At 44.4% G+C, this 22,590-nt stretch overlaps 1 protein-coding gene across 5 annotated transcripts in view; it reads left to right on the forward strand.

The window, feature by feature from the left end:
- The window catches only part of SFXN5 (sideroflexin 5), a 104,594-nt gene that overhangs the window by 59,283 nt on the left and 22,721 nt on the right, over positions 1-22,590 (forward strand). For all 5 annotated transcript variants that reach the window (XM_054203119.1, XM_054203117.1, XM_054203118.1 and 2 more), the window contains 3 exons: positions 7,016-7,106; positions 12,214-12,329; positions 14,394-14,479. In XM_054203119.1, the coding sequence (XP_054059094.1) occupies positions 7,016-7,106; positions 12,214-12,329; positions 14,394-14,479 (293 nt within the window). The remainder of the gene's footprint in view (positions 1-7,015; positions 7,107-12,213; positions 12,330-14,393; positions 14,480-22,590) is intronic.

Below are 22,590 nucleotides of genomic sequence, written 5' to 3' on the forward strand. Positions count from 1 at the left end.
AAACTGGAGAGAAGCAAGACAGTTTTAATGACCTCATCTGTTTTGCTGAGGTATCCCATGATACCTTTTTTCCTTGGAAAATTGCATGGGGAAAAAACATTCCTGCCAGTCTAGAGTTTTGTACAGATCAGTTTTAGGACCCCTGACACTCTTGATCTTGGTTTGTGGGTTTGGATATGTTTTCATCCAGTGAACTGCTGCAGCGGGTGGTGATGTTACCTCCCTTCAGCTGCTTGTCACCCCTCTTGCCCTACAGTGGCCGTGTGGAAATGGAGTGTGAGCTCTTTGTGGCGTTGGGCAAATAAAAAGATGGCTTAGGTGAGTCTGTGGTTGCAACCAGCTGAGCCAAGGTGGAGGTTAGTGTCCCTCCAGCCACTCCTGCCTACCTGCCCGCTGAAAGCTAGTGCCTCTACAAGACCACAACAGGAGTTCAAAGGAGAAAACAGCAGTAATCTGCTGAAGTTTAATGCAACTAGATCACTTGGACAGGAGCAAAGGGTGAGAGCTTTCACTATGGGGTAGTGCATGTGCTGCAGTAACCTTCAGCATGCTGTGTGGGAGCCCCTGCAGGTCTTCAGGGTGCCCCTGGGAGGTTGGTCTTGGCTCTCAGCTCTTGCACAGTTGGGAAATGGAGACAGAAGCTATGCGACTTGGTGTCGGGACTAATGTAGGAAGCTCTTCAGAGGAGAAACTCAAAACTAGATGCTCCAGGACTCAAATTCCTGCTCTTGCAGTGCGAAATCACTCCTCTCTGATGCAGGTGTCTTGGTAAGTCATCCCGGGGCAACTTTCTTCTGTACAGAAGCCTTGGTGATGTTATTTCCAAGAAAATACAGCTTTTTTGGGACTCGTGTAGTTTCTACAGAGCTTCTGAATACTTGAAACACTGTAATTTTTCGTTGAGACTTTTGGTTGCCTTCCCACTGGGTTCACAGATTGTAATTCATGCAGGAATCTTAGACACAGTTGGAACTGGTCGAGCACAGAGGTTACACAAAAACCATAACTCCTAAATTTTGTATTTAGCTGTATCAGAAAGAAAAAGTTGCATAGGAGTCTAATCAGCAAAGCCCAGTGTGGATCTCAGAGATCAGATTAAAGTAGAGGCTGCTTCTGGACAAATGGACATTACAAAAAACATATTTTTGAACAAGCTGGATTTCTCCCCCCAAAAAAGTTAGCACTTTGCAAAATCTAAATGTACTTTGTCTTGAAAACATCCCTTACAACCCAAGACATGCTCAAGACCACATAGGATGTCAGCAGAAAGATCTTATTTTTCTCCTCCTAAGGAAGCTGAGAGGTGAAGACTGTTCAAGGCTAAGATTATCGCTGTAAAATAATATTAACATTGTAATGGTTGTGTCACAGCCGGCTTTGGCAATACCTGCCCTTGCAGCCCTGACTCTCACAGTTCAGGAAACTGTACCGCTGATACCATTTACAGGGGATACATTTGCTCCGATATGCAGGTTTAAAAATCTTCTGATGCTGGAGAGTGAGAATAATAAAAAGTTACATTTACAGCTCTGCCTTTTAAAATAAAGCTGGGCGATGCTTGAGGGAGTCTAACCAAAGCTAGGAGGAGAATCTAAGGACTTTAATTAGATGAATTAGAGTTGGGCTGGCTCATTACACCATAAAATTCATAAGCAATAAAAAAATAGGATCTTTATTTCCCCTCCCCCCGATGTTCAGGAAGGACAGGAGCTTGTTAGGACAATTCTTCAGTCTCGACTGTGTGCAGCTTGGGGCAGGGAGAGCATCTTTGCATGCAGCGCTCCAGGGCAGCAACCCTGCTCCTTCCCATGCTGTCAGTGCCACCGGCCATGGGTCGTTCCTCCTTTCCTGCTCCCACCACACACTTAACTCACACACAGACGCAATTTTTCACTCTCCTCTCTAGGTGGAGGCGCCCCTGTGGATTTTTCTAATCCCAGCTCCTTCTTCTTGATAATTGTTTGTGAGCTGTGTGGAGCGGCTGCATTGACAGCCTGTGAATTTGGTGTGATGCCCATAATCAGCTTGTGAGACGGCGCGGGAGGCCACCCACTGCCCTCAGGACTATCTGCCACTTAGGGTGGTAAAGAAACACTTAGAAAATGGAGGAAGTCAGTGCAAAGTAGGGCGAGGGATGGGAGGGGAAGGAGCATGGCCTGGTGCCTCCTTGTAGGTAAACAGTTGTGGGGAGCCAGGAGCAGGAGGAAGATCACAATAGATTGGAGGAGCTGGTGATAAACTTCTGTTTGATGCTTAAAGTTTTTAAATGAAACAGTCTCTAAAATCTCGATACCTGTGCTCAAAAGCTCCCATTCCTGCAGCTCCCCTTCTGTAATGATTCACAGATACCAAGTCCAGATATGAGAAGACACCAAAAGAGTGGTATGATCACTCAGACTTGAAACCCAGCCCAGCAATTCCTCCATCGGGCCCATAAATCATTGGAGCTGTAGCAGCCATTTCCCAAAGGCTGCTGGAGCCTTCCCTTGAGCCTTTGGCGTATTGGAGGCCAAGACGTTGTGTGCTCTGGGGAGGCACCCAGTGCCCGTCACCCTGTCTCTGGGCTCAGGAGTACATAGCAACCGCTGGGTCCTTGCTGACTGCCACTTTCCAAGCTCCTTGTTCTTCTCTGCAGCATTTTCTGTCTTGTTTCACTGGTGGGTCTTTGTTTCCAGTAAATTGAATGTTTCCTTCTGCCCCAGCCCAGCTCCACAGCACCCGGGTGCGGTGTTGCCACTGTACAGGATCCAGGTGTGTGGAAAACTTGATGAAACAACAGCCTCTTGTCTTGGCCATAGGACTGCAGAGTCCTCCTTTTTCCATCATCTGCCAAATCAAGTTTGTCTAATTATTAGTGTTAATTACCTCTTTTCCTACTCATACCTCTCCTGCAATCTTGCCTCTTTCTCAAGACTATGCTTTTCTTCCATTGAAGCAACCGACTGTGGGGCTACTGTGGTCATCATCCCTTCCGCAGTCATTTTGGGTGTGACTCAAGTTACCTCCTTTCCTTACTCTTGCGCCCCTCTAACTTCCTTCTCCACTCGGATTGTTATTGCTTTCCCTTCCCTTGTACTCCTCCATTCTGTTCTCCTTGATTTGGTAAAGCTCCAGTTGGTAATCAGCCCGGTTTTCCATCTCTCTGCCTCCATCTTCACTCCTTAGCCCTAATGAATTATTTTTTTCCTTCCTTCTCCTAATGCTCTTTTCTTCAGTTTGACTGTATGGGACTCATCAGATCCAATTAGTGTTCTAATTCAGCAATCTGGTGATTTGCGGGCTGAAGGAGCCAGTCCCTCCTCCCAAGTTCTAGGACACTTGGAACAGCCAGCTCCAACTGCAGTGGTCAGGGTTGCCCCGGTGCTACTGGAACCTGGGAAAGCTGAATCCCTTAAATCAGTGGAGATCTCACCAATGCAATTAATGAAGTCTAGAAAGCTGCTCAGTGATGTTTAGGTGGTGTCATCTACCAGCCAAAGTCCACCTTGCTCGCTGGACTCCTAATATTCCTTTATTTTATAAAAATTCCCTCTCAAAATTAAGTAAAATAAATTCTTGAGCTGCTGATATATTTACTGCTCTAGAAACAGTTTAAGAGGTGTAGGGTTAGACCTTTATCAAATGGCTCGGTTGTTGCCAACTTCAGGCATTCAAAAGCCATCTTTCAGGCTTCAAAAAATCTATAATAGTCATAAGGGGGAGGGCGGAAGCAGGAGTTTTTTCAAAAATTCCCGTGCTTTTAAAATTCATGTCTTGGTGAACATGAGGTCAGAACCTTTTGAGACAAGAAGGAAAAGAAAAGGAAACAGAAATCTTGGTTTATTATTACATGGTTACTCTGTGACAGCGTCTGACGGTACGGCTTCAAGTGCAGCAACACCGCAAACTCTGTCCTTCTGCTGAGATAACATTGTTGATGCGGAAAACAGAACCGGAAGCAAAACAAATACCAGGAATTCTTGGTGTTTGAGGAAGAGAGAGGGAGGAAGGGCAGGGTGCTGCCGGAGGCATAGTAGAGCCCTGAGTAAGGTTGCTATCCCGCTGACAGTGTTCTGCCCCGGTTTCGTGTTGCAGGATGTTAGCAGCAGTCACGGTGTAATGTATCCCCTGTGCACAGCTTCCTCCGGCTTGTCAGGATGCTCTGTCAGTCAGATCAAGGAAGTGCTCTGGAGAAACAAACTCCCCAAAACCAGGCAATTTGAAAAAACTGGATTTGTCCCCTAATCTGGGTGACAGTGCAGGAGTATCCCAAAACAGTACTGCACCGAAACCAGTACTGAGCTCCCAGCTGCAAGGAGGAGCACTGGTCTTGCCAGAGTTGAGACATCACCAGTGTAGCTCCTTCGATAGTCAGCAGGGATGAACGGGCGCTGTTGGGGACGTTTTGCATGAGCACCTGTAAATGTCCGTCTTGGGAGGAAAATAAAAACCCTTAAAAAGGTTCATTTCTCTGCTCTGGGCTGCAAAGGGAGCCAGGAGGACAAGAAGGAGCAGCCTCCAGTTGTGCCAGGGGAGGTTTAGATAGGATATTAGGAAAAATTTCTTCACTGAAAGGGTTTTCAAACATTGGAACAGATTATCCAGGGAAATGGTTGAGTTGCCATCCCTGGAAGTATTTAAAAGATGTGCAGATGTGGCACTTAGAGACATGGTTTAGTGGTGGACTTGGCCATGTTAGTTTACAGTTGGACTCAATGATCTTAAAGGTCTTTTCCAACCTAAATGATTCTATGATTCTACCACATTTGGTGTGATGAATTCCGCCTGGCTCTCTGTTACGTGTTTGTACAACACCAATGGTGTAGATCCCAGATCTGTGACTCAGGCTGCAGGCAGGGCGATGATAATAATACTCCTGCGGTTGTTTTCTTAGTGATAAATTTGCCTCGATAGTTGGTGTTCTTCGGCCAGCCCCTAGGAATTAAACTCATTAAGCTCTCCTTGCTGATGGCCCTTTTGCTTACGGTGGTCTGAGGTTGAGGAGTACCTGCTCATTGTTGGATGCTCTCCTTGACCTGTTTACCCTCATCCCGCTTCATGACCTGCAGGAAAGAGTTCACAGATTGGCTAAAGCAATTTCAAAACTGTAAAAAACAAACCCTCATTAGTTTCCTAAATCTAGTCCTCGTGTTGGGAATTTGGGAGATTGGATTTAAATCTATAGCAACATTTAATTTCATATTCACAGTGGGGTAGTTGCTGTAAGTGGAGGAGCGAGTTCATCTGCAGCAGCAAATTGAATCTGAAAGTAAAATGCTTTTATTACCACTAGCCTCACAGCAGTGTCTCTCCTTGGCTCGGCTGCATCTTTTCTGTTTCAAAAGCTGCTGCTCTTCCACTTCATGGTCAAATCCTTCCATCAAACCTATAAGCATAGGCTGGAAACCCAACAAAATTTGTCATCTACACAGATAAGATGTATCCAGGCTATAAATACACAAATCCATGGGGCAGCACTAGCAGAGTCATGCCTAAGACTGTCGTAGCTTTACTCTTAAAGCCATCCATTTTAGACTGCTCTACAGTTTCTGGAGGCATTCAGATTTTGCAAATACGCATCCCAGAACTTGGGAAATATAAAAAAAAATATAAATCATTCAGTCATTTTTGAGGGGGAAGAAGGGTAAGGCAAAACACTTATTCTTTCCCCAACTAAGAAGACCGCCGCGGCTCTCGGGCTCAAAGTTAGAGTCGTGGTAGCCAAGGAGAGGGGGAGGGGTTCTTGTTGGCATCCTGGTAAAAGCCTTGTGGAGATCTGCAAATGCTCTGGGTTTTGAAAACCATCACTCTGCTTATGCAGGGCTTACCCAGCAGTTGTGCTTCTCAACATCGTCCTCTCAGCCTCCAAAAAGACAAGATGCACTGCGGATGCATGTATAATATAGTAGGTTGCAAAATATATTCTCCCATGCTTTTCTTTTTCTTTTCTTTTCTTTTTTTTTCTTTTTTTTTTTTTTTAAAGCCCCCAAATCACTATTTGCTGGCAGGTTTTTGGCTTTGGCTGATTTATTTTTTTTTAATTTTGCTGCATTTTTGGCTGAAAACTTTTTGGCCAGGCATTGCTAAAGACTTCCATTTTCGGCCTAAAATTCCTGGTTTGGGACTGTTGGGTTTTGTTTGTGTGTTTGGGTTTTCTTGGATGAAAATGAGAAAATATTGTCGGGGAGAGTAATTTGAAGACAGAAGTCATTCCCTGTGGATAGGTTTGTTTAATTAATAACCCCAGTTCTACTTGAAACAAATTCTGATGGAAATTCTCCGACTATCACTACTATCCAACCACGCTGAGGCTGACGAGGCAGCAGCTCTCCTCCGTGCTGTTTATATTAACATACGCAATGACTTAGATCCCTGCAAAATTGCAGAGAGCTCTAGATTATTCAAGTGTTGGAGGAGGCAACAAAAAAATGATCCATGATTATAATAAGCTGCCTGCTATCTCTTGTTTCTATTAATAGCTCCTTTATAGCCTAAATGTTTACATTGGAGTGGGGTGGTGTAGTGTGCACAGACCCTGGGAGGAGGAGGGAATTGTATCGGGCCAACTACCACCACTGATACTTGGCTTTTCCTAGCCAGGTGAAGACTCCCAGCTCCAATGATTTTGTGCTGGATGGGGAAAATGCCAGTGAACTGGGTAAAAATGCTGCTAGGAGTATTTCCAGAAAGACCAAACAGCACTGCAGTGGTTTCTAACCTGCCTTTTGGCTGGAAAGGGTTTAAACCCAACGGTTGGGTTCAACCTTACATTTAAACCCAGTGGTTGGGTTCAGCCCAACGGTTGGGTTCAGCTCTTCATTTAAACCAAATGGTTGGGTTCAACCCTTCATTAAAACCCAACACAGCTAAACCCTGCAGTGTGGGGTGGTTTAGTTCTCAAACGCTTCTGCATGGGGAGAGAACCCAATCAGTTCCCACGAAGAGCTCTGCTGCTGTCTACAAGCTGTAGCGTCTGCCCTGCTCCTTGTAGCTAAATGTTTCTACTTCTCTTTTGTTTTTTATTTTCTCTTCAAAGGTGGGCCTTAATGTTCTGGTTCAGAGAGCAAACAAGTTTACCCCTGCCACTCGTCTCTTGATCCAGAGGTTTGTGCCGTTCCCTGCAGTCGGTAAGAAAGAACACCTTTTCTCTATATTCCAAGTATTGGCTCTAAACCTACTGATGGATAAAAGCCACTGGGATGGACACCTAACTCCTGCCTTCCTGATTTATGCCATCGCTGCCATGTCCCCTCGGCGGCACGTCCCTGAGTCGGTGCAAACAGCGATGGGATGGTGCAAAGCAACATTTCAGGAGGAAAATGATGCAAAGCTGCTGTCAGTGGCAGCTCAGGAAGCTTTGTCAAGCAGCACTTTCCACTCTCAAGCAGTTTGAAAAATGATCGTCATTGACTGGTCCGTGACTGTCCAAGTTCAAAAGCATTTAATTTGCAAGATCTGGTTTGAATTATGTCAAATCAGATCTTGGAATAAGTGGTAGCATTGAAGGTTTTTTTACAAAAACATGCAATGAAATGCTCCCACTCTGAATATACAGATTTCTAGGAGTCACTGATTAAAAAACAGACCAAAGCGTGTGAAGAATTAAGGCTGCTGCTGGCTTGTTGGAGCACAAAATAAACCTTCTGCAGTTTATCAGCTAACTGCTCGGTGTTTGAGGGAAGAAACACGCTGGACTCAGCCTTTGCTGAACCCTGTGGTTACAACATTCAGCAAGCGATGAGTTATTTCAGCTGTGAAGAAATTGCCAGTGGCGTAAGGGTAATTTTTTTATATAAGTTTGTTTATGTATAAAGGCCCTAGGTGGTTGGGGCTTCTAAAATTTTTTTTCTGCCAGAAAAACAGCTGCTTCCCCTGTCTGCGGAGCAGGGGGTAACAGGGATTGTGTTCTGTAGGTTCCACTCAGTCTTTTTTCTGAGCACTTTGCCTCTATATAGCGAATCCATGGACATTGTTATTGTTCTCCTGGAACTTTCCTGGAATATATTTTTAGAGGGTTTATGCTTTCTTTTGGTTTTATAATCAGGAGGGCACCAGAGGTGAGCACAAGACCCAGGAGGCAGCTCCAAGGCTGGGTTTGAGTCAGAGATGCACGCGGGAAGTCTGCCACCGGGTTGATCTATTTTCATATCAAGGTGTACGGAGAAAGAGGTTACACTTGTGTTGGCATTGATTGAGGACCCATAATTAAATTGTTTAGCCTGTAATTAATTCTCTTGTTCTTATTTTATTTGTGTACTGTCATGCTTCGTTATGTGCCAGGACATTAGGAAGCCTCCCACTAATTGCTGTTCTGTGGTTTTGTGGTTTTGAATGCTGCAAGCTATTGGTTTGCAGACCTGGACAAACAGTTTAGTTAAGATGCGTCTTTCCATTTCTTTTGAACCACCAGCTCCTAGCAAAAGGGCAGAATTTCACCTTGTCTGTGTGAAAAGCCAGACACTGGTGTAAAGCTATTGCTCCACTACTCTTTCAGCCTGGAGAAGAGAAGGCTCCAGGGAGACCTTATAGCAGCCTTCCAGTACCTAAAGAGGGCCTACAGGAAAGATGGGGAGGGAGTCTTTATCAGGGAGTCTAGAAATAGGACAAGGGGTAACAGTTTTAAACTGAAAGAGGGGAGATTTAGATTAGATATTAGGAAGAAATTCTTCACTGTGAGGGTGGTGAGGCACTGGAACAGATTGCCCAGAGAAGCTGTGGATGCCCCATCCCTGGAAGTGTTCAAGGCCAGGCTGGATGAGGCTTTGAGTAACCTGGTCTAGTGGGAGGTGTCCCTGCCCATGGCAGGGGGGTTGGAACTAGGTGATTTTTAAGGTCCCTTCTAACCTGAACCATTCTATGATTCTTAAGCAGTTTTCCCCTTGCCCTTCTCTGCCTCCATCTCCCACCAACCTCACTGAGCTGTGCTGGTTGATAGCAGCTGGAAAACTGGAGGTATGCATCAAAGCTTTATGGTCTCTCATCCCAAGGGATCATGAGAGATGGAGACTTGGGGAAGCGCAGCTATTGCTCAGGTGAAAGACAGCCAGAGTCCCAGCAAGGATGTCAATATAGCGTCTTGTTAAGCCTTGGGAAGCTGGGGTAGGCACTGGGATAACTGGTCTATGGGTCTTATTGCCCTCAGAGATGCTCCACATGTTGTGTCTGTCTTCTCTGGGTCATGGAACTATTGTCTTTGCCCGATAAACTAAACCATATCTGCAGAAATGCTGCCTGTAGGGCATATTTAACATAAATGGTCCCTCCTTGAAATCCACTTTCACCATGGGACCCCAAGATGAGTGCAGAGCATAGGGATGTATCCGCAGGGACCTCCAGACCTTGCTTGTGATAACACAGATTGCGGCCAGTCATGAATGTACCCAGGTGGCTGGTGCAGGTTCCAATTGCTCTGATCCCCATGTTGTGGCCAGTGGCACTGGAGCAGGGCGCCAGAAGATCAGGTTGCACCTTCAGCCTCTGCCAAAGGTAATTTGTAGTAGCTGAAAATCATAGGCTGTCCGAAAAATCCTCCCTAGCCCCAGGAGATGGATCCAGTAAACCATCCCGGGTGGAAAAGCTCATGGAAATGGCCAAGGCTCTGCATAACCAGTGGCTGACTTGATGCAAAAGGGGTTCCTGCTTGATGTTGGCCACCCCAATGCATCATCTGGGCAGCAAAGTTGTTCTCCGTGAAGGCTTTCAGTGCAGGAGAAGGGAAAGAGTGTGTCAGCACTGTGTTCTGGAGAGCCGTGATTGCCAAATTCGAACAAGAAGGCGCTGGACCCTTTCTTGGAGACATAGGCAGTGAAGGGCATCACTGCCCAGGGTTATTGCGAAGAACCCACTTTACCCACTTCTTCCCAAGCACTGAGTGTGGATAGCTGTCACGAAGGTCAGGGGTGTCGCTGATGATGGTGTGCTTTATACTGCAGATGTATGTGGCTAACAAAAAACCATGGAAACCCGCAAAAAAACTCAAAGGTGGCATCCCAAACCTGAAATGAGGGAAGTTAAAGCTGGTAGAAAGATACCAGCTTCCAGTTGGAGGGAAGGGAGGTGAGGAGAAGGAAGGATTTCTTCCACTTGGTCTTTGGATTATTTCTTTTTTTGTGGGTGAGGTTAAAATTGTTAAATGTGTTTAGGTGGTGCACAAGGGCATATTTAGTGTGTGGAGAGCGCTGTGGTTTAGAAAGGATATTTATGCACATATAAAACTAGGGTAGTGGGTTGCTTTTGTATCTGAACCCAGTTTCCACTATGTCACTAAGTGTTTTCACAGAAGTATTTTCCAGCCTATATTATCACAATTTATTTCCAAATTCTGAAAATCAAATTGTCTGCACATATATTTATTACTTTCCCATTCAATCCTGTATTTGAGACTTCCATAAAATACAAGTTTACTCATAATTAGCAGCTTTTTCTGCTTTCTCAGTGTTTTACTGAAACAGAACGGGAGCAACTAACAGTTGCTTGTCTCAAATGGGCTGGAATCAGGTTTTGAATTTGGGACCTGGACAATGAAGCCCTAATAGGATCCAGTGACTTAGAGAAGCATCTAGATGTGGTAGAAGCTTCAGGTCTGGACATCTCATCACGAGTCTGGCAAGAGCCTTGTGCTGGTGCATCCTGGCTTGGCCAGAGCATCTCTGCTGGCATGTTTTTGTATGTTCAGTCTTGACTGAAAGCTAGAAGGATGGGGCATATGAGTGTTAAAAAGGGAAAAAAAAAAGAGAGGCGCTAAACTTGCATTAAATGAAATGCCTGTTTTCTGTTTTATCTTGCATTAGGGAGCTAAAGGGTTGGTAACACAGATATTTTGATAGATGGGAAGAGTGGTCCGGTAGTTTGAATATTAAAGAGAGAGACAGAGTGTGCGTGTGTGTATGTTCCTCTTATTCTCGAGTGTAAGGAGCATTTGTCACCACAAATCATCCTTGATTGCAGAGAGCTGCATTCGTATAGGGCTCACCCACCCACCACCCTCAAAAAATTAGACATTTGTTATATGACATGAATTGAGATTAATTAGCGAATATTAACCCATCAAGCAGTACAGAAACACATTTTTGGAAGCGGTGGTACTTGCAGCAACAGTGGGTTTGTGTTAGTTCTGGTTGGAAAGTTTGCAACAAAATGTGGTGGTGGGGAGAGAGTGCTGCAAAATGCCAGTTTATCAAAACCAAAACTTTTATAGGAATTAGTGGCTTTTCTTTAGAAAAATTTAAGAAGTCCTTGGGCCCTGGAGAGGAGCTGTATCTGGGAAGGATGTTCCTCAACCCCAAGTCTAACACATTACTTGAGGAGCAGAATTTGGGGCCACCTCAAGAAGTCTACAAAAGCCACAGGCTGGGCAAGGGGGGGATTGTCAGAAAGGGTCACAGAGCTGCCTCTCCCTCCGCCTCTGCTGCAAATGCAGGGCTGATTGATATTTGGAAAATGTGAATGCTGGGAACCAGACTCCTCCAAAGGACTGCTGGTTTGTGTCACAGTTCAGAAAAATATTGTTAAAGCAAGCAAAGGGGTCTCTAATAGAAATTAAGTCCACAGATCCATTTTTTCCACTAAAACATGTGAAATAAGGGCAAATAGTCAGTAGGACCCCTACTAATGGGATACATGTCCATGGAAACAACCCAACCTTGTCTTATTTGATTGAAAAAAAGAATTCTATTCTTTTTAAGAGCTCAGATCTAAGCTGTCCTTCATAGCTCACTGAAATGTCTTGCAGTATATTTCCATCATACCTGCTAAAATCCATTATTTAAAAAGAGTTCGTCTGCTGGCTTAGCGAGGGGAGTTAAAAACAGCTCTGGGATATGCCATCAGAAGAGGCAGCTGTCAGTCATCAGTGCCTGATTGGCCAAGACCAACTGGTATCCCAGTGCAAGGACATGTTTGCCTTAGTAGATCAAAATGTTGGGTGAAGAATTACTATGGGAGTTGGGAGCATCTCCAAATGCCAACATCTGGAAATACTGGTATTTCTTTGCGTCAATATGTTTCTGATTGTGACAGCAGATTCTTTTGCAAGTAAAAGAAAATTATCTTGATTATTATTCTTCTCTTAAGAATCACATCTTTGTCTTGGTAGAAGAGTGGCTCCTTGACTTGCAGATACTTCTTGGCAGATTGATGCAAGTAAAGCTGAAGGGCTGTCACGGCGAACAGAAGCCTGCCATTTGGTATTGACCAGGGCTGCGTTGCTAATCATCATGCTTTTCTCATCCTCAGCTAGTGCCAATATCTGCAATGTTGTCCTGATGAGGCACACAGAGCTGGAAGAAGGAATTGATGTTTTGGACAATAACGGAAACATTGTCGGGTCTTCCAGAATTGCTGCAAAACACGTATGTACCTGTGATGTTCCTGGCGAACACTTGGGTGAGCTTGTACACACGGGGACTTCAGGGTCAACGAATCCCACAGCCGTAGGAATCAATGACTTGAAAGAGCTAGAAACAGATGAGCTTTACCCATCATGTGGGAAGAACGAAGAGGCAAAACTTCGTGCCTGCTTTGTACCCATGCATGCAGTTGCATAGCCACAAAACTGGCTGAGTGTGCTGGTGGACACAGGCTCATGTCATGCAGGCAAATTCAGTGGCTGAACTTAATGGTTTGGAAGGGGGTAGATGGACATCAGGAAGATCCCGTACTACTCTGATACATTCACAGCCTTAGGATTTCTTTGCGGAAACTTGTGAGCAGTTCATGTTGAACACGAAGCAAAGATAACTTACACCTTTTTCTAAATGAGCAAGACTTCATTTTCGAGATGAGTAGCTTTTTAACCCTGTCATGTCAAAACTGCATTAACAATTGCCAACCAAAGCTTTGTGAGAGTAGCCAGATGTTTTTATCCTTGTCCTAACACCTGGCTTGTTCTCCTCTGTAACCTTCTACTCTCTGCCATCTGCCTGCAGTTATTCCCTTTTATTACCTTCTTACATAGTTTTGTCTTCTGAGCATCATCTGATTGAGGCATGTTGTTTCCAAGTGGGCTTTAATCTGAAATGTAAAGCATGTACCAAAGCACACGCCCAGGCAGAGGAGTTAATAATATAATGCTTGGCATTTCTCTCGCTCCTTCTGTCCAAGGCTCTTAAGGCACTTCATAGGCAGCAATTAATGTACAGATTTACAGTCCTAGGCGAGAAATGGGAGATCTCTAATATCTCTCCATATTGTTGTTTAACAGGGAACTTAAAACAATCTGTTGAAGGGCTCAGAGATACTTATTTGAGCCAGTTTTCCTCACTTACATTAACTGGCTTCAGGACCCAGCTTCCTCTCTCCATCCTAATGGTCGAAGGGAAGACAGACAACATAGAAAATAAATATTAAAAGTGAAAGCACTGCAAGTGTAATTTAGGTGGAGTTTAAACCTCAGATTTGGAACTTCTGAGAACTTCTGCTTAGCTGCCATCTAATCCCAATGCTTCTTCCTGAATAGCTTAGTACTGGGTTTTGTCATGTAAAATTTGGCAGATCCCGTGTAACACATCTGCGCCTATCTAAGATATTCTCCCAGTTTGGAAGGATGGAGTGCTCCCAAGCCTGGCCGTATGCAGAAGTTTCAGTGTTCCCATCCAAAATCTGTAGTATCTTCTGCCTACATCTGCCAAAGGCCCATGCGTGGTCACAGTGCTTGGGGCGTCCCACGTGGGTGCCAGCAAAGGTGGTTGGAAGAGGTACATGAAGACACAGCGGTGGTTATACACCTTGCTAGACCATCCTTGATCTCTCAGTCTCATCTCGGGGTATTTATACATATCGTGCTGCCAAGCTGTTCTGTTTGTTGCTTCCTGGTGAATCTCACCAGGGAGAAAGCACCAGCAGAGGGACAACAGTAGCTTAAAGTGATTAAAAAACAGTGATTAAAGTGATTAAAAAACAGAAACAAGTCTTGGAGCAGGCAATAAGGTACTGCATTCCCCCAACACGTAATTGAAATTGAAACTCAGTTGAGGGAGGAAGGGTTGAAGCTGGTGCTCAGCCCATATTGAGATATTTCACCTTACAGTGTCTTCCAGGCAGCTATTTTGCCCCTCTTTCCTTCCTGCAGGCAGCATTAACGTGTTTGCATGGGAATACGACAGGATGTTTGAGGGCCTTTGGTCACATGAAGTGAAATCAGGGAAGCTATTAGGTGTGTCTGTTTATTCCGCTGGATTTATGACCAAGCATGGGCTCCAGCCCATCGTTTGTAGTGACAGAGTGAAAATAGGTTGTGTACGAATAGCTGATTGATAGCAAAGTTGAAAGTGTGTATTGATACATTCATTCACATATGCAACAGAAGAAAGGCCAGCCAAACCATTTCTGTGCCCACACATTGATTGCTCTGTGCAGGTACATTCTAAGATTTGTTTTAAATGTCTTGGGTTGGTTTGTTTGTTTTTTCTTTTCAGGCACTGCTAGAAACAGCCCTGACTAGAGTGGTCCTGCCAATGCCTATACTGGTTCTACCTCCAATTATTATGTCCATACTGGAAAAGTAAGTGTTGGGTAATACGAAGTGGGGGGACTTCTCAAGAGGAAGGGAGAAAAGATGCTCAACAAATTTATTGGTGTTTCTTAGCATTGGTCCATCGAAGACTTTTTTTTGCATATTAAAATGTTCACGTTCCAGCATTTTTGACCATTGTTGTAGGCTGCTAAAGTGCCATATTGATGTGATTATTTTAAATAATCTTTCTGAGACCCCAGCAGTTTGCATAACCCTATTCTAGAAGGCCAGTGTGAGCCCAAACTCTTTGAACTCAGTGGAAAAGTCTCCATAAGTTTTCAGTCCTCCATTTAGCAAACATTAGAGTTGCCACATGGGGTCAGACTAAAGGTCTGAGCCTGTGTTCAGCCAGCGGTAGGGAGTGTAGGGATTTACTGACCACACACCGCATCCAGACCACCTTGGCTACTGTTGGACTTGCTTGTGCCCTGTTTGAACTCGCTTGTACTTTCTTTCAATACTGTCCTGTGCCTTGGACTTCCCCAGAAGAATATATGCTTCACATATTTTTCGGAAGTTTGCTTTCCATCACAGTTAAAGGCAGAATCTCTCCTGGCAGATGCCTCCGTGGAGCATCAGTGCTAGGAGAGTGGGCAGGAAAGGGTGGGGTTATTATTTCATGTCTAATTATCTCCTATCCGAGTTCTTAATAGCAAAAAAAAACCCACACAACAAACCAACCACAAACTGCCCTCTCCATTGGCCATTCTCCCACCTTGCTTTACAGCGCCTCTGCTTTTTCTTCTGCCCAGAGATGCTGTGAGCCTGTTTGGAGCTGTTGGGTGCCTTGGGACACCCATCAGCGGCTCATTTGGCGTGAACGATCCGTGGGGTGGGGATCACCTTGCCAGCCTCGGGAGACTGATTAGTGCATTGAAAGATGGGGGTGCTAAAGGGCTTGCTACCTTTGTCCAGACAGCCAAGCTGGAAGCACTCTTTAAACAAATCTGTTGATAATGGATGCTCTAAAGCACTCCACTGACAAAGTAAATAGCAATTAGTACAATTAGGGATTGACCCATAGCTTTGGTTAGCCTTGTTTACTCTTGTAGAAACACCCCTAGGCAATTTTCTCTCCTTAACGGAAGGGTCTGGGCTGCTTCTGTAAATTTGGAGACTGATTTTTAACATCTAAATTTAAAAATATAGATATAGTCTGGTAACCCTCCAGCACTTAGAGACTGTCGCCAAGGGCCTGGGTGTGGGGAGAAACAGGGCAACAAACGCTGTTTCGGGAACTGTAAAGTAAGTTTTCTTTCAGCCCTTTTTGCCCCAAATATACTGTTTTCCTCTCTTTTTCAAAGGGACTATGGTGGTTCCCTCCGGCAGGGCACAGTCTTGGTGACACTTTCTGCAAGCCACTGTTTGGAGACGGCTGCTGGAGACACACAAGGACGAGGGGTAGATTCTAGTCCCCCTAATTTTGTGTAAAGCATTTGATTTTCATGTCATGTTCTTCCTTGACAAAAGCTCTGCAGACGCTTTCCTGCTCCAAGACCCTGTGTCACCCCCAGGGTCCCCCACCCTGTGATATACCCACAGGATCTGCTGGGGGCATGCTCAGGAATGACCATGCCTTGCTCTGGAGTACCTTGCTCAGGGCTTGCTCAAAGTCATGTGTAAAACAGAGATTGTCACTATTCTTTGTACCCCAGCATCTTGGCAGCTTCCCTGCTTCAAACTCAGACGCGTGATTCTAGCCTTTATAATCCCATCAAAGCTGCTTTGCTGTTGTCAGCCGAGAGGACTTCTGTTTTCATCTGTCCACATGCCAGACACTTCAGAAATGCCACCGATTTGTGATGTTCCTGCTACAGAGCTCTTACTTTTCGCCTTTCTGTCGTACTGAGGCTTTGCACCGAAGTGGCTGTTACTGCATTGTGTTACCACAGGCTTAACACAGGCAGTGATTCCAGTCTAACGCTACATTGGTGATTTAGCTCATCCAAGAAAGATCACCCCAGAGGAATAACTTTTTTATTGCTGTAATTCAGAGGATCTTCGCTATTCTGGTTACCAACACGAACAGACAAAAATTTTTATGTGCAAAAATTCAAAGTCGGTAGAAAACTGGTCTCTAAATTATTGACTCCAACAGGAAACACTGAGGAGCATCATGGGTCTTGCTAAGCATCCACAAGCTTAAATGAAACTAATAGTAAAGTTTCCTTCGTACTTAGGGGCATCACAACTTCTTGTATTGATACGAGTTTTACTAAATGCACCTGTGCACTTTGCAGGACTTATCGAAACTAATTTTACCTGTCAAGCAAATGCGGACGTACAGGAGACTGTCTTCAAAATGTCATTGTTTTAACTAATAGAAAGACTTAATTCAGGTTTGCAAGAGAAAACTTTCCTCCCCACCACCCCTAAATGAAACTGTGTAGATATAAAAATATCTGGGCACTGATGTTGGCTGCCTAAATTCTACTTAGAGCTTTGTGCCTACTGTTTCATTTTCCATCAAATATCTTTGGATTCCTGGAAGCCTGTGAGTGAGAAACAGCAGGGATAGGGAGTGTGGTGCGGTTTGGCCACGCAGCTAGAGGTGGTGGTATCACTGTGGGACACGGAAGCATCCACCTGACATAGAAAGCATCCCTTTCCATAGCCGAGGGATTCGCAGTCCAGGTGTTGACTCGCAGATCTTTTAAAGTGGTTACTGAAGGACGCGGTCAGAGGTGAAACCTTGTTTTGGAAAAAAACTTGGATTATTTGTCAAAAAGTTTAACTTTTTAAATTTAGTAGAATTTTAGTTAGACTAGGGTGTTTTTCATGGGAGTCATATCAAGGCATGCATTATGAATTTATTTATAGAAATCCTTAGTGTCTATAAATGAGGAAGACGAGAGTGACGGCTTATTATTTGGAGGCTGGAGATCTGGAATCAGAAGTTGCAATCTGGATCCTCTACTAAGTCATTTGCATTTGGGGTTGTGGTGAAGGAGGAGAGCAATTCTCCTGCCTTGCATTTAAGTCCAGGTGGAAGAGGGTGACAGTGCTGCAGCTGGGTGGGAGTTGCACCACCCCAGGAGCAAGCTGCATGTTCCCAGCAGCGGTTTTCAGATTCATGGAAAATTCGCTCCCTCGTTTTCGTCTCGGTATTTGAAAAGTTTATTTTAAGTGGCCAGTTCCTGGTCGTCGTCTTTCCACTTGGATCCAGGTCTTTCCTCTCTCTCAGCCATCTCTCCATCTGCATGTTTTAACTCCCCCAGCTGCCTCTCTCGTCTCTTGTGCCATTTTTTTCAGCTCTCTTGGCTTCTCTCATCTCTTTGCCTGCTGTGTATTTTAACTCCCAGGGCCGCCTTCTCTGCTCTCCAAGTAATTCAATGTTACCTCCCACTGCTGAGCTCCGCAGCGCGCCATTCTTTCCCCATGTTTCATGCATTTCCTGCTGCTTGGTCGCTCTGTTGAAGCAGCTAACATATAGAATCAATGTTTATTTTGAGACTACATATGCCATGCGGGGAACACGGTGTCAGTTATTTTGTGCAGATGTATTCTCATTTAAGTTTTATAAATAATATCTGTGTTGGCAACTTTAATACGGAAAAATATTGGTTTCACATCATCTATGAGATGAAGACGACTCATCTATGGGATGTAGCTGACTTTGGAGCAGACAATGGAAACTTCATTAGTACCTGCACATCACAGATGTGTGGGGACAACTCTATCCACTGCATTAAGTTGGACTTCCAGTACCTCAGACATTTCTCTTTATTCAGATGCTTCTGTGAATCCTTTTGTCTGGTAGTTATGATGAAATCTGGGAAATGGCGCAGATTTCTCCCAGAAAGCACCAGTTACACAGCCACCATCCAAGACTTCACCAGTAGTCTCTGTCCAACTCCCAACTCCTTCCAGAGTTGAAGCCACAGCACATCTTGGTGTAGACCATCCAAGTCTGTGTGTAACTGCAACCTCAGGTTCCCTTGTAGGCTGAGCTCTGTCGTGGGAGACCCCAAATCCAGCATCTTCATGTAGCAATTGTCTGAGCTGTTTTCCTGTAACCCTCATAAAATTCATAAAATTAGGATGCTTTCTGGCTAGATCAACATTACAGAGCTGCTCTGGCTTAGCTAAGTCAGTCTAACCATGAAAAATGGATTCTCTCGATGGAGAGCCAGTGCTCAGCCCATGGTTTTGTGGTGCTGGAAAGGCTTTTTCTTCAGCTTAAACCATGTTTTTCACTGCAGAAATGCGTGTGAGGTAGGTGGCCCTCCCGGACCTTGTGTTCATGGCCTTTTGCTGGAGATATTCTCCTTCTGACAGTGTGTGCAGAACGTTTCCTACAGGTGCTCTTTCTCCTCTTAAGTGCAAAGCCTCTCCGTCCAGCTAAACCCTTGCTGACGTTTGTTTAAACTAAACAGCTGCCAGCAGTGACACCTTAAACTGCTGTGGCTGTTTCCAGAGTAAACATTGAAACTGCTCCTTTAATTATGTCAATCAAGCACAAAAATCCCCCAACCTCACTCTGTTTGCATCTGCCGTGTCCTCTGGAGGGGGCACTGGGGCTGTACTCAAGAGCAGGAGATATGAGCAGGACATGCTCCTTGGCAAGGACAGTGGTGGTATGGCTGGACAGGACAGCAGACAGAGCTACTAGTTGCTAGAAGAGCTCAGCATTCCCAAAATGACCCAAAATGAGTGAGAAAAGCTCAGAAACACACTCTGCAGATAGCAGAGAAACCTGACGGGCTCTCTGAAGCAGAGACGTGGTATGGTGCTGGCTCTGGGAGGTTCTCAGCAGAACTGGGATCTGGGGTAGGACAACCACCCCAAAGTTTATTTGCACGTCAGAGCGGTGTTTTGAACCCTGGGCTCTGAGGAGCCTGGGACGCCTCGGGATACCCAGAGCTTCAGCCTCCAGCGCTTTTCCTACCCTGTCAGCATCTTCGGCGTCTTGCAATGTGTGTATTAGCTTTGAACCTGTTTATACCAAACACTACAGAAACCCCACAGAATCTGTCAGCTGGGAGACTTTGGTTAACTCCTGTCATATTTAGTTTAGCATCTGACACCTCCTTCTAGACAAATACAGCTCTGGTTCACTGAACCTGATAACTCCTTTTTAGTACAGCAACTGACTTCCATATGGAATAAATTACAGTACCTCTTGAAAAACGCCAGAGGCAGCTGCCAAATTATGCAAAATTTAAACCACTAATGAACAATGTGATGAAAGTTGAATGAAGGTGTATTTACAAGATCTACAACACACTGTCTTTGCGGAGCAGATGTACTGTCTGTACAAGTATGCGTGTGTCTGTGTATATACCTACATTACATGCACACTCATGCATATTGAAACGTTATCCGTAAGGTCTAGCTGGTTTAGGTATATCCGTTAGCAGTAAGCGCTACCTAGGATCAGTAAGCCAGAAGCTCCCCAGCATATTAGTGCCTTTTTAATATCTGCTAGGCAAATTTTACGAAGGCAAATTGTAGAAAGAATAGGCATTAATGGGTTTTGAAGGGGGGTAAAGAAACAAATCTTATTAAAAAAAAAAGAGAGAGAAGAGGAGGAAAGTATGTTCTTTGCCATCCAAAGCGTGATGTATAAACATGGATCACTTGTACTAGTGAGGCAGACCCTTGGGGCCAAAAATTTGGCTTCTAAAATTGGGAACAATAAAACATACACATTATTCTCTTCCTGCAGATTTCCAATGTGAGACCTTCTCTTGGTGCAAACTTTTCAATCCCATGTTGTCTAATCTGAGCACCAAAGTTTAGTTCACCAGAGCCTGGCCAATCCTGTCCTGTGTACGTGGTGACAGTCTGTGAAACTACTGGTTTTGTATGAAAATAGCTTCAAGTACTGAATTAAATAGCAGAATTACTGGTAGGGTAAGATAATATTTGCTCTAGTGAATATAGCAGTCTGCTTCAGAAGATGCCAATGGCAAAGTTGGTCTGTCAGGGGGATCTAAAGGTCTTGGCCTCCACTTTCTTGATTAAACCCCTTGGCAGACCACAAAGGACAGTTTTGTAAACTAATTCACTCTTCAACAAATGGGTATTAATATTATTTATTTTTAATCTGCTATAATACTCTGCAATTAAACCCTTTGGAAATGTCTAATCATTCACTTCTGATGGGGGGTTAATCGGTGAAAAGAGGGGTTTTGATTGCATTTGACAGCTAACAAAATGCAGCATGCAATATTTAACTTAGTATTTTTCTGAGATCTGTGTCAAGAGCAAAGATCCGAGGGACAGAAGAAAAGTGGACCTCTTGACTAATTATGAGTCATTTATTCTGAACCACACAAATTTTAAAATCTGAATCCCAATTAAGACATTACACTACATGTGTTAATTAGTCTCCTCTCCTTTTAAATCAAGCCATAACTCTTCTTAATTAGGAGGTTAGCCATTGTAATTTGAACTGGTCTGAGTTTGAAGCACTCCTGGAAATCACACCTGGGGACTGTACCTGGGATCATTTTAAATTGGTTGAGTTTTTACTTGGGTGATTATAAGGTCCCCAACAGGGCAATAATTAAAGAGGGTGCAGCTTCCAAATTAAGATGTCAGGGGTGGTATAAGCAGTGATGTCTTGGTTCTAAACTGTACTCCAGGGAGGCTTAAAGGATGCTGGTCATATGATTTTCTCAGCAAGGGCTCTCATGGATCACGACAGCTTAAGCAGGAGAATAAATCAGTTCCCGGAGTTGCCCCTCTGCATCCCAGGGACTAGTTATCACAGCTTACTGATGGCAATTCTTGAACATTGCATTTGTTAAAGAGCGTGGAGCAAGGTAACCTGCTTTCCTGACTTGGACGAAATCCTTGTGGATTATCTGCAGGATAATCCTGCAGATAGATCGTGCTCTATGCAAAACAACGTAGCTAAATATTGGAGAACAGAAGCTTGGCTTTCACAGCACAAATTGATAGGATCAACTCCGTCTCGATAGCTTATTAATGAGGAGCTGAGATATTGGAGGAGTTAAGGCTCTGGATCTTGTTTTCCTTCCCCACTTCCCCCAAACCTTCTCAAGATGAAGACAGCTTTCAGCAAGCATTGCTAGCAAAGGGCGAAGAGTCTGAATGTTCAGACACACAGACAACGTACGGCAGGGTAACGAGTTCCCACACATCAGCTGCTCCGTTATAATTCATCAGGTGCATGTTTGTAGCCTGCAGTAAACGTGGAGTAGACGGGGGTTGAGGTAGTCTGTTATCTTGCATTGGCTACAGGCACAGGCTGCACAGGGAGATGCGTCTGCAAAATCACTTGTGCGTGTGCCAAAGCAGGCTAGCGGCATGCCCCGATGTGGGAAGGGTGCTTGTCTGGTTTTTGGTAGGCACCTTGTAAATGGTGCACGTTAGATTAGAAATGCTTTTTTAAGCCCCTGGTGATGGTAACCACAGTGATGTTTAGCAGTTGGTGTAATCTGATTGTACCTTCCTTGACCAAAAGAGAGCTCCTGTCTTATTGCCCTGGTGGAAAGGCATTAACTAGCAGATCTTTGTCCACGTTTGATGACAGGACACCGTGAGGCATCAGCATCCTCAAGGTCAGGATAGACAGGAGAAATGCACATTGGGACTAAGGCCGTAGCTGGTGACTCAGCAGCAAATCTGCTGACTCTCTATTGCTAACATACACTAAATATTCAAACAAAATTCACTATCAAGTTGCTGGTTTATATTCCTATTTCTTTTTTCAGATTGGTAGAAAAATGTTGAATTATAAGTGTCCTTTTCGTGTAAATAGCTCCAGAACAAACCCCTCAAGAATTACATTTTTCCCCTTGACATTTTTAAACTGTCTGAGGTCCTGTATCCTGGAATATACTTAACATGCCACCTTCTACCAGGCTAAATGTCCCGGTCATTTGGTGTTAATTGCATCAGAAGGGTCACTTAATGGGTCATTGTCAGAACCTGACCTTGCAGGTATCTTAAAGTGTTTGCTGTTAACAAGTCTTGAACTCATAAATATCCCTTGGGGACAACAAGTGTCCTTTTCACCCACTCTGCAGATGTTTGATTTTTAACAAATTAAGGTATTGTCAAGTTTACTATTTTATTGCCCCATTAACGTACTCATGTGCATTTTTCAATACTACTGCGTGATAGGG

This window comes from Rissa tridactyla, chromosome 5, assembly GCF_028500815.1.
Source record: "Rissa tridactyla isolate bRisTri1 chromosome 5, bRisTri1.patW.cur.20221130, whole genome shotgun sequence".
NCBI classification, from domain to species: domain Eukaryota; kingdom Metazoa; phylum Chordata; class Aves; order Charadriiformes; family Laridae; genus Rissa; species Rissa tridactyla.